The 12,230-nt window shown below is 44.4% G+C and overlaps 1 protein-coding gene across 1 annotated transcript in view; it reads left to right on the forward strand.

Annotated features, from left to right (window-relative positions):
- FASN (fatty acid synthase) overlaps positions 1–12,230 on the forward strand; it is a 160,728-nt gene that overhangs the window by 79,343 nt on the left and 69,155 nt on the right. The window contains exons 11-15 of the mRNA XM_078653765.1: positions 2,148–2,337; positions 3,000–3,094; positions 3,826–3,960; positions 9,535–9,738; positions 11,024–11,139. Coding sequence (XP_078509891.1) covers positions 2,148–2,337; positions 3,000–3,094; positions 3,826–3,960; positions 9,535–9,738; positions 11,024–11,139 — 740 coding nt within the window. The remainder of the gene's footprint in view (positions 1–2,147; positions 2,338–2,999; positions 3,095–3,825; positions 3,961–9,534; positions 9,739–11,023; positions 11,140–12,230) is intronic.

Consider the following 12,230-nt stretch of genomic DNA (forward strand, 5'->3'; position numbering starts at 1 on the left):
CTCAGAGGCTTCTTTTGGGTGCAGGTTCAACAACTCTATTTTTCCGATATGTGGAACATGTGGAGAATAGAACCTTGTAAAAGACATTGACCAGCGCAGTAAAGTGTTTTCCAAAACCAAGGTTAGGAAAGAGAATCGTTGTCTCCGACTCAGCACAGCTGAGACTATATCTTGTTAAAAGCTAACATGTCAGTTCAAGGTAAAGTTTGCTCAATACGGTTTTCAGTAGGGTTCCATGTTTTGGAATGCAATGGCTTCATGAATGTTACATTATTTATCCAAGATTATCCTTTATGTGGGTATCTGTTTTCAGCTTTAATACCAAGAAGTTCAGTTTTACCTGTGAATTTTATAGCTTTGCCCGGAGTATTCCATTGCATAATTTTGTACAGAGTCAATGCAGTGTGAGGGAGAACAAAAAGGAAAAGAAGCCATCGGAGAGATGGAGAGACGAGGGGTGTAATGTAACATCGTATTGGTTCTCTGCATTGCACTTATGCCCCTCATGGTTACAGCAACAAGCTGAGGTGGAACAGAAGAGAAAGACTCGGACAAGAGAGTGAGGCTTTGGGGAAGATGGAATAAGAGAGGCAAGATTTGAAATGTTTGTTTTCATGTTGCTGTAGCACAAACAAGGTTTTCGATCTCCCAGAGTGTGCTCATAGCCGGGTAGAGGAATCATCGTTTTGTGGCACACGTGACATAGTTTACATTGGTCAATAGACAGCCATCTCCTTTCCTCAAGCATGATACAATATTTCATCAATTGATTTATTTAAAGGAAGTACAGATGTGGCCCGTGTAACTGTAAATGTTTTAAAATGTGCCTCTTGTTTATATGAAGGCTTGAACTCGGATAAGTTGTGTTCCCCGTTTTGTGCTGCTGTTACTCTACTTATGTCTTGGGGCTGTTTGATATTATTTTGGAGGGCTTGCCAATTGTGAAATATGGTAGCACTGAAAGGTTTCCACTGTGCACAAGCATCACTGTGAAAGGTCACTACACTGTCTTGGTGATCACTGCATTCTTTGATGTCCGAAGACTCCTCCCTTGGGGTTAGAACTCCAACGGCCCAACAGACTGGAAGGGGCTGCCTTTTCTTTGGCCCTATTGGTTAGGTAAATGGTATGAGTGGTGTGAAAGTTAACAGTGTTCCTGTCTGATTTTGTTGTGTATTTAGGCAGGTACAAGACTCGATCCCTGGTTTCTGTTGTATTCTCGATTGGTAATTGATTAAATCCCTGGTTCGCCTTGTATGATTGGGCAGTATTGCACAGAGCATGTGCCATTTATATGTATGCTGTGGTGGTAGTTGATTCGGCCTGTTGCGTGTGTTCTATGATGTGTTGGTGGATTCTCTTTTGTGTTGATTTGGTAGTTTAGATGGGCACCTGGAGTCTGTATCCATAATACTAGGCTTTGGAAGGTGGTCTCTTTTTATTTTTTTATCTGTGCTGGTTTGGGAAGGATCTCTTTCTGTTATGTGCAGTGAAGCTGCTGGATGGGATAGGCTGTGGGTTTCTTTTGTCTGATGTTGGGTAGAGTTCCTTTCTTTCACACATGTTCCCAGGGCTTTTTGATGGGTTCCCTCATTTATGCTGTGTTTTGGCTTTTTATACAGCCACCTATTTTAGAAGTATGTTGTGTGGGAGTGATTTGCTTCGGTGCTGTGCAGGGTTAGTATTTAACGTGGGTTGGTTGTTTCTGATATGTGTTGTGATGGTATTGGATGTGGTCCTTGATTCCTGTTGTTTGCAGTGATGATATTGAATGAGTTTCCTTGGTCTTTGTTGTATGGTGTGTTGGTATCAAATGTGAATGTCTATCTTCTCCAACAAGCGGATCTTTTATTAAAGTGCCCTTAAAGCTTTTTTGGCTGAATTGATAAGGTGTCTGTTCTATGTTTGGATGGTATTTAATGGGGAACCTCTTTTTTATTTTTTTATAGATGTATTCCTTAATATGTTGTGCTAGTAATAGATGGAATCGTGTTTTTATGTTATGTGTCAAACTAATAGTAGGTTCGTCCCCTAATGCATGCAGGTTTATGGATGTTTCTTCTGTGCATTATTAGTGGTATGCTGGATTCCCAAGGCTGCCCTCAATTCTGCTCTGTCTTGCTAATGTATTCTTGTTCCTTTGTTAGATTGCACAGATCGATATGCTAAGGGCAATGAAACTGGAGCCTGATGGTATTGTTGGCCACTCCGTTGGAGAGCTGGCTTGTGGCTACGCTGACAGTTCCTTGAGTCATGAAGAGGCCATTCTTGCTGCCTACTGGAGAGGGCGCTGTATCAAAGAAGCCAAACTTCCACCGGGAGGCATGGCTGCTGTTGGTAAGCCGACCGGAGCTCTCTGATTGGAGCTTTTGCTCAACCACATGTGACTTCTGTCCTCTTGTTCATTTTAATCCTTTTAAGGCCATGTGTCTGTGCCAGCCCTCAACCCACCTCATACCAATCTGCAAGCATTGTGGTCTTATGTTCTCACTTCTGCTACAAATGGAACTGTTCAGTTGCTAAAAGCCATGTGACTATTTGCTGCAAAATTAGATTTTGGTACATAAACCAAACCTCTCCCTTTTCTTATTGTGAGATTTCGCTAATGAAACCAGACTCAAACAGATTCCATCAGCCGCTGGGTTTTTGGAATATGTTTGCATATTTGGAAGTAGGAGCTTTTCCAAGACTAGCTATTAGGGTTTGTGAATCCAGGTGTGGTTAGTAATGGAAAGAGATCATGAACAACCGTGATTAACCTCTGTGAATTTTAATTATCCACCACTAATTCCACTGATAAGGTAACAAACAACAATACTATAGGAAGTATCTGGAGAAACCAATTTCCTCCTCAGGAAGCTTGTGCCAGAATCCCTCTTATTGCCTTCTGGCTGCCCTTATTGCTGCACAGAGTCCTCAGCTGGGGCTTGCATTTGTTACACTGCTCTTGTGATGTGGTGTTTGCTTCTAGTGAAGGCTACTTATGATTACTGTTTCAGGGCTAACGTGGGAGGAATGCAAGCAGCAGTGTCCGCAGGGAGTGGTACCAGCATGCCACAATTCGGAGGACACCGTCACCATTTCAGGCCCTCAAGTGAGTATCAAAAGACCAAGACTGTTCAGATGATGAGCAAGTTTCTGCTGAGGGCGGGAGAGACATATAGGTCATCGCTGACCAAGAGAGGGATGTTCATCTCAGCATGGAGCGATGAAGGAAGGTACAGCATTGTGGTTAGCAAGTGGCAGATGTACAGCTCTGCACTTACAAGGGAGGGATGTGCAGCTCAATCCTGAGATGAATATGGATGTTCACCTCAGCACTGTGCTGAGGGACATGCAACTCTGCTCTGACCTAATTGAGTGATGTTGACTTAGCTATAAGGCGAGAGTGATGTGCCACTGGTTTTCCAAAATATCAGTGCTCTTCAGTCAGTCTCCTGAGAGAAAGATGAGACCCTACTAAAACCATGAAAACAAAGGGATCCATCTGTGTGAGACCAGTCATAGTTATCCTTTCTTTCCACAAATACATGCAGCCAACACTGAGCAACAACTCTGGTCGCACTCAGTTGCCGAAATTCCCCATGCATAGGCCTCCAATGCTAGCTAGCAACGATGATCAGGAGACATCTCCCTTGATTACCCAGTCTCTCCTATAAGAGACCATCAAAACCTTCACCTCCCTTTTAACAATTCAATAGGTATCAGAAGAGATCTTAGGGTCTGCCACCCAGTGACAATTGATCGAGGACTAATATCTTCCAGATGGCATAAGTAGTAATGTTTAAGATACTAATATAAATTATCTTGTTGTTCCAAACGCAGGCTTCAGTATCTGAGTTTGTGGCAAAACTGAAATCCGAAGGAGTGTTTGCCAAGGAAGTGCAGAGTGCAGGTGTGGCCTTCCACTCGTACTACATGGCTTCCATTGCACCCGCCCTGCTTGGCGCCCTGAAGAAGGTAAGCATGGCCTGCACATTCGACATTGTCCTGTGGTTGAATTTGGTTATACATTCTTTAATATTGTTATTTGTGCAGTATCTCTCATCCATTAGTGCTCTAACTTCTCAGACTTACATCTGGAGTTAAGATACATGGAAGAGTGAGTCTTTGCTAATTGAAGAGCAGCTGTTGAGCCCTGGGCTCTGAAGCTGAATGACCGCCACATAGCAGCAGAGAGAAAAGAGAATACAATGATGAGAGTGTAGTTCAATGCAGTGACATACAGAAATGGAGGGCAGAATAAAAAGGTGTAGGGAAGAGTGAATGATCATGGATGTAAGCACGTAGATCAGGATACCTGCTTGCTGCATGACCAATAATACTTTTAATGCTACACTACGCATATTAAAAATAACGGCAAATGCAAGATGGCTCTCTGCCAGATCCACTTTGAAGGGCCTGTCACACACAGTTGGTTACTTTGCCAAAACATAAGGTACTGAGATTGTTTACCACTGGTGTCCCAGCACTGGAGCTATCACACTCTGCCAGCTGAGCACCAAGTACTCCCCTGTAGCACTTTACAATGGTAGATGCCAGTGAGCAGATTCAGGCCTACTCGGAGAGGTGGTGTGGGGTCAGAGAGCCACACAATGACCCCCCACAGACAGACTGTCCAGCTAGTCCTCGATCTTATAAAAAAGAGAAGTACTTTATTCTCTCTACAACTCAGTACTACATAAACTCTACCAAATGTCATCTGCAATAAGGAAAAATAATATTTCTATACAGCAATATCACTAGCCGCTACGCACTTTACAACCCTGGGGAAAACCTGTGCTGATTCTCCTCACTCTTGGGTTACACGTGTTAGCTTCCTTCCCCACCTGGAATCAGTGAGCACTTTGATCAGTCTTGTCAATGTCCAGTCTGCCATGTGTTACACTCTTTCTTACCCCTGCCCTTCAGCTGGCTTTGTCTGGTGGATCACATCTGTTACCTGCATCGCTGGAGTGAGTCTTACAGGAGCAGCTCGTGTGTCTATGAATGGGAGGGCTTGGTGTGGTTTATCCTGATTGGCCACATCCTCCTACCTAGACACCTGGTACCATCGAGGAAGGCGACTGCCGAAACGTGTCTGGTGCGTTTGAGAGTCAAAATAAAATCTACTGACTCTCCCCCGCGAGTGCTGTGTCTTTTCTAAACAAAGAGAGGAGGCGAGTAGCGGTATATTGGAGGGAGCACCCCCCGCACTACAGCACCCGTTCTGGAGTGCGTGAGTTTGGTGCAGGTGGAGCGAGGATGTATATATATATATATATATATATATATATATATATATATATATACACATATGGGACCCAGAAGTCGACATTGGCCGGCCTCTACAAGGGGGATTTCATTGAGGAGGACATTTCATCTTGCCGGAGCCCATCTGGGGGTTCTTTAAAAGCGGGACATTTGGCACGCTTTATTCAAAACCGGCACAATGATTCCCATAATGCTTTGTGGAGTGTACACGCAGCAACCAATCAGGTGGTGTGCCGCGATGTGCGCTTATAGAGGGGAGTGACCGGAGGTGCCTTTTCCACCATTTGCCCATGAAGCAGAGGATTGTCACGAAACGAGTCAGCGTTTTGGTGGGGACCGCGAAAGGAGCAAGCTGGTGTTTCCCTTCCCGTTTCAATAAAGTGTTTTGCTTGGAACACTACAATGATGTCTGAGCGCTCTTCACATGAACGACGTAACCAAGCCTGAGTCTGATGTCTTGACGGCGGTCGTGCCGTCGAAGAGCACCACCCCGAGAACCTGGGGGCCCCAGCAGTCGACATTGGCCGGCCTCTACAAGGGGGATTTCATTGAGGAATTGAGGAGGACATTTCATCTTGCCGGAGCCCATCTGGGGGCTCTGTAACAGCGGGACATTTGGTACGCTTTATTCAAAACCGGCACAACGATTCCCATAATGCTTTGTGGAGTGCACATGCGCCAACCGATCAGGTGGTGTGCCGCGATGTGCGCTTATAGAGGGGAGTGACCGGAGGTGCCTTTTCCACCATTTGCCCATGAAGAAGAGGATTGTCTCGAAACGCGTCGGCGTTTTGGTGGGAACCGCGAAAGGAACGAGCTGGTGCTTTCCTTCCCGTTTCAATAAAGTGTTTTGCTTGGAACTCTACAATGATGTCTGAGTGCTCTTCACATGAAAGACATAACCAAGCCTGGGCCTGATGTATTGACGGCAGTCGTGCCGTCGAAGAGCACCACCCCGAGAACCTGGGGGCCCCAGCAGTCGACATTGGCCGTCCTCTACAAGGGGGATTTCATTGAGGAATTGAGGAGGACATGTCATCTTGCCGGAGCCCATCTGGGGGCTCTGTAACAGCTGAACATTTGGCACGCTTTATTCAAAACCGGCACTACGATTCCCATAATGCTTTGTGGAGTGCACACGCAGCAACCAATCAGGTGGTGTGCCGCGATGTGCCCTTTTAGAGGGGAGTGACCGGAGGTGCCTTTTCCACCATTTGCCCATGAAGAAGAGGATTGAAACGCGTCGGCGTTTTGGTGGTGATCGTGAAAGGAGCAAGCTGGTGTCCCGTTTCAATAAAGTGTTTTGCTTGGAACACTACTATGATGTCTGAGTGCTCTTCACGTGAACGACGTAACCAAGACTGAGCCTGATATATATATGTGTGTGTGTTCCATTGAGGCCAAGGATAGGGGTCAAAGGTCAGAATTAGCGCACATCAGCATGGTAGGTTAGACTTGTAGAAGTCGCTCTGAGTCAAGTCAAGTCAGTGATCCTTATGCTATTTCCTTTAAAAACATTAAATCACAAATACAGCACATTTGAATTCATTAAAAACTTTGTACATAAAACAAATATTAAGCTCAGTGGATACGGTAAAACAATTATCCAAGATAAAATAGCCTTTTTGTGACCAGACACCACCCCACCCATTGTACAGCATAACAGTTGTTCAAGTCTTTCTAGCATTATACAGGCCGAGCCCTCACACACCATCACAGATAATTAAGAGTCTTTCTGACACTATGCACAACCCAGAGAAAGCGTGTCATACTGCAACAAATCTCCTTGGTGGACACGGTTTGTAAAAACAAATATTCTGGGTGCATTGTGAAAGATGAAATGGCCTTAACAGAGGCAAAATGCAGCGCTTCCTCTGAGTGGTATATAATTTACAGAAGACCATTATAGCCTTAGTAGTCAGAAGACTCAAGATCACATGGGCAGGACATTAATATGGGGGACCAATCATCAATAACAGGAAAACTGGTGAGACGATGGAAAATGTCCAGTCTGAAGCGAGTCAGAACAAAATGATGCCTAGGGTTCAATATGAGTTTAAGATTGGGCTGCCTGTCATAAGTAATCAACATGGATTGATTCCTCAAGACACTAGGCTCTGAGTCATTTTTGTCACACGAAGCGTGGCATCCGGCAACCCTGGCATGCAGTGTGTGACACTGGGACACAATGAGTTCTTCAGACATGCTGGACACACAAGAAGCAGCACAACTGCACAGGCCTAAGATGAGTGGGTCTTCCATGCTGGCCACACGATAGGTAGCACAGCTGGCATATGATGAGTGGCATATGAAGAGTGGCACACAATGAGTGGCAGAGCTGCACTGGGCACGCCTTCTATTCCCTTGTTTTCAGTTATTCTGGGTGGTCTCCTTCCTAAGGGGCACCTCCATCTCCCTTCCTTACAGCATCTAGATAGAAATTATAGGGGTCATTTGTGAGCGCAGTATTCACATGTATGGCTATCAGGGCACTGGACCAACACAGTTTTATTAAAGGTCACTTCTTATGCTGGGTAGCATCACTGGAGGGCCAAAAGGAACACCCTAGATAAAAAGATCAGCCCTATATTACAAAAGAGATTCCTGTCTCAAGTCCTAACAACTCCCATCTAAACTAATGCATTGCTCCTGTCAGGATCAAAAGGTCTTGACTCAGCTGCTGCTGCATTTCTAAAGCTGACTTTGTCACCATGATCCTACTCCTCACATTCTGGTGCCTTACAGAAGTTTCTGAGATGCACGGCCAGAAGGCATTACTCTATCCACTTTCAACAGAGGCCCAAGATGGAACCCACTGTGTCCATAGAACACATTCCACACATAGTCCTTTTGTTATACGCTGAAGCATGGACTCATGCACCCTTACTGACAGTATCTTCACGCGTACAGTTATGTAGCGCAGGACCGTAAACATGGCAAGGCCAGCGGACCTTTCACCCATGTAGGCACCTGGTAAAAAGGCTTATTCTGGAACTAGGAATGAATGCATGCAGCCACAACGGCCAGCTCCTTATTGTCGGCTTAGCTGACAATAGCCAGGCTCATAACTGAAGGCATGCTTGGTGAACCCCTCCACTTTAGGTCATTGTATCTTACCCTGGAGTTCACAGCACAGTTATGCATGAGGATCATGTGTGCTGATAACATACCAGAAATACAAAACATTCCAGAGACTCGTATGCAGGCTCACTTAGGACAGAGGCGTATATCCATTCCCGTCCGAACACTCCCTTATTATTGACCACAAAAACAACTGTTGATGGATTCCTCCATAGGCCGGAAAGGAGCTTACAGGGGCTATACATTTGAAATGAAATGAATTCGTACTTGTAAAGCGCACTTATACCCTGAGGTGTCTTGGCGCTGTACGCATACCGCTGTGGAACCCTTCCTGGCTTTTCCCTGTGAAATGCCCAATCCTGGGCATCCCCAAGGTGAAGCCAGGCATCCCAGTGCTGTTGGGGCCGTTGTGGAGATTAAGCAAGCTATTGCCCAGAGTTGCAGAGTGGGACCCATGATTAGAAAAGGCACCGAGGCGAGAATTATCAGGTCCGAGGAAATTGAGCCCAAGACCCGCCGAGGCGGGAATTGAACCCTGGTCCCGGGCCAGACCTCTGCATCAGGGTCTGCCGATCTAACCATTGAGCCACACATCTCCACACTCGGATATTGTGGCTCATTTCACCTGCTGCAAGTAAACACTGAAGCTGGTGGTTTCGTAGGTGGGTTGAAGCTAGGGATCGGTAATGAACAAGCATCAAGAGATAAGAATGACATTTCTGGGTTACTAGAAAGTCTGAGACCTGAGACTTTGGTTAGAAGTCTGCGGGTGGAGGGAAGAACATCATGTTCCATCACTATTGCTCACCAACATCGTCCAAATCAGCATCTGTCTGCAATCTCCAAACCCTATGTGATATTTGGAGGAGAGTGTCTGTGTGTAGCAACCTGTCTTAACAACCCTCCCCCTGCTCCCACTGATGCATCAGGTGGTTCAGGGCAGCATGACGCTCTACTCTTCGATGCGCAGGCGATACAAGGCAACGCCAGACTGTACCCTCTGATGTGTGTGTGGTAAGGTGCAGCTGTTGGACTCTATCCCTTGCTGAGCAGACAGTGCAGATTACTTCACGGTGTGCTGTGCGTGTGGTAAATTGCAGTCCCACACTAAACTGCTGTGCACCATGTACAGTTTTTAGATGTTCTGAGGGCTCCTGAGGGAGAAGCTGGATTTTATTGTATTCTTGTTGTGTGTTGTAGGTAATTCGGAGTCCAAAGCCGCGCTCTCCTCGGTGGATCAGCACTTCCATCCCAGAGTCGCAGAGGGACAGTGAGCTGGCTCAGTTCTCATCTGCGGAGTACCATGTCAACAACCTGGTGAGCCCGGTGCTGTTCCAAGAGGGCCTGGTGCAGATCCCTGACAACGCGGTGGTGGTGGAGATCGCCCCTCATGCTCTGCTGCAGGTACTACTACATATGGATCAAGCTTGGGAACATCCGCGATTACTGGCTAGCCTTGGTGAAATATGTTGTTCCACACACGGTTTCAGATAACCTCTTTACATGTCACTATTTTGTTGTATTTGAGGTTTAGTGTGTTAGCCACTGGCCTGAAGAAGCTTTGACACGTGAGATTCTTTCACACAAAGTCCACTCCAAGAACTGAATGTACCAGCAATGCAATGTATATGTAGCGAGTCGTGTGGTGAGCTCTTTGAAATTGTTGACCCTATTAAGTCAGTGACTCAATTGCAATTCAGAGGAATACACACTCTTAGTGTCGGTGGATGTGAGATCCTCAGCGCATGGTCAGAGAGCCCTCATGCTTACTGATACTTTCAGTCCATATTCTGGTCGGTCCTCCTACTACTTGCCGTAGGCTATGAGCAGCAAATATGTGGCTGGTTAGAGTCTATGACTGGTACAATGGGACACAACTGTAGTGTTGTCATGGTGGCTAATGCCACTCCCCGCTACCTCTGGCATTTTGGCAAAAGAATATCCTTGAGCATGACGAGGAAGAGACAGTCCTGCTGGTATTTTTGGAACACTTAAAATAATTATCTGGTCAGCTCTTGCAAAGAGAGGAAAAATAAACTGTTCTTCTAGAATCTGATATCATTGACAGGGACACTGAGGGGCAGGATTTAGGACCCTGGGAATTTCATAGACTGAACTGGACGAGACCCTGCAGATAAGACGGGGAACTACTGAACTGGTTAACTCCTCTCTAGGGTTTCACAGGGGAAATAACAGTCTTCTCAAGGCTACTAAGCACAGTCCAGCCTTGTCATTCAGTGAGGTGTCTGTGTGTTGTGTTGCTACAGCAATCATAAATCCCAAACTGAAGATTATATTTCACATTCACCCTTGCCCGTTCACAGAGCTTCCTGCTCGAGCTATCAATTTAACAAATGAAATTGGATGCAGCACTGTTGGCACCTTTAACTTGTAGACCTTAAAGGCAAATGTGAACGTCTGACACATATCATAGAGCTGTCTGAAGAACTTAGCACAAGAACTGTAGCCCATATCCATATGCTGTCTCGACTCAGAGAGCACTTCCAGGTCCTACCCACAAATCCTTGACAATAGCATGGGTGTGGCTTTTGAAATCAGGGGAGATAACCACATCGACATACAACAATACTGGTGAGGATCAAAAGAAATTAGGGGTTGCAGGGGATAGGGGATTTACACTCCATTCCAATCGAAGCTGGTTATCACCTGGTGAGCTTTTCTCTTCTAGGCCATTCTGCGGAGGAGCCTGAAGCCGTCATGCACGATTCTACCTCTGATGAAGAGAGGTCATCCCAACAACCTGGAGTTCTTACTCACACACATAGGGAAGATTTATTCACAAGGGTGAGTGCATTCCAAAGTCACCTACACAATTCAAGATTTTTCAAAATTCCAAAAGCACAATGAATGTTTCCATTCTTGTAGCATTTGTTGTAAAAATTGCTTTATTACTATAATCTGCATCATGTTGTTATGCATACAACTACACTTATGAAGTATTAATGTCTTGTATTTATATATTGCTTCACACCACCCTTTCACAAAATATAACCTAATTTAGCTTGACAATACTACTTCTTTTAACCTAAATGGGATTAGATTTTGTTATAGTAGAAGCATGGACAGTTCCAAAAACACAAAAAACAAACCCATAAAACAAAAAAAACATTGTCTTGTTGAGGCTGCCTCACAGTCTTCTTACCATTTCCTGCAACAAATCTTCGTTTCATAAGGTCTATACCATAGCAAGGGAAGACCCTAGTTCCTGGTACTTTACTCCAGATGACTACTTTTTACAGTTCGGAAGATGCTTAAAGTACTTATACAACTATATCTTTTCAATAGCCACAAAATAAGAATGATGTTTACAAGTTTTACTTAACATGGAGATGCCCATAGATAACTGAGTTTTTACTCTATTGGCTGGTGGAATCTATGACATAATATCGACAGACAGAATATCTACATACAAAAATATCGACACAAAAATATCGACATCAAAAATATCGGAGTTATATCTTCATAAAGAGGTAAGTACAAAAATATCGAAAAAATTATATCGTAGTACACAAATATCGAAATTAAAAATATCATTTTTTTAAATGTATTAATAATAATGTAAAAATAATTTAACAATACATATAATTTTACAAATATTAAATAAAAACATTAAAACATATAAAAAAAATTATAACTAATACATATACATTTAAAATAAATTAAAAACTCTACATATAAATTTATATATATACTTACTCCACATATTGCAACAGTAGGAAATGCATTGGATAGCGTAGGGGTAAAAATTACTATTCCCACTCCAGAGGGTGCAACAGTAGGGAAAGCGTTGGATAGCGTAGGGGTAAAAATTACTATTCCCACTCCAGAGGGTGCAACAGTAGGGAACATGTTGGATAGCGTAGGGGTAAAAATTA

The sequence above is a fragment of the Lissotriton helveticus genome, chromosome 7, assembly GCF_964261635.1.
Source record: "Lissotriton helveticus chromosome 7, aLisHel1.1, whole genome shotgun sequence".
Lineage (NCBI taxonomy): Eukaryota > Metazoa > Chordata > Amphibia > Caudata > Salamandridae > Lissotriton > Lissotriton helveticus.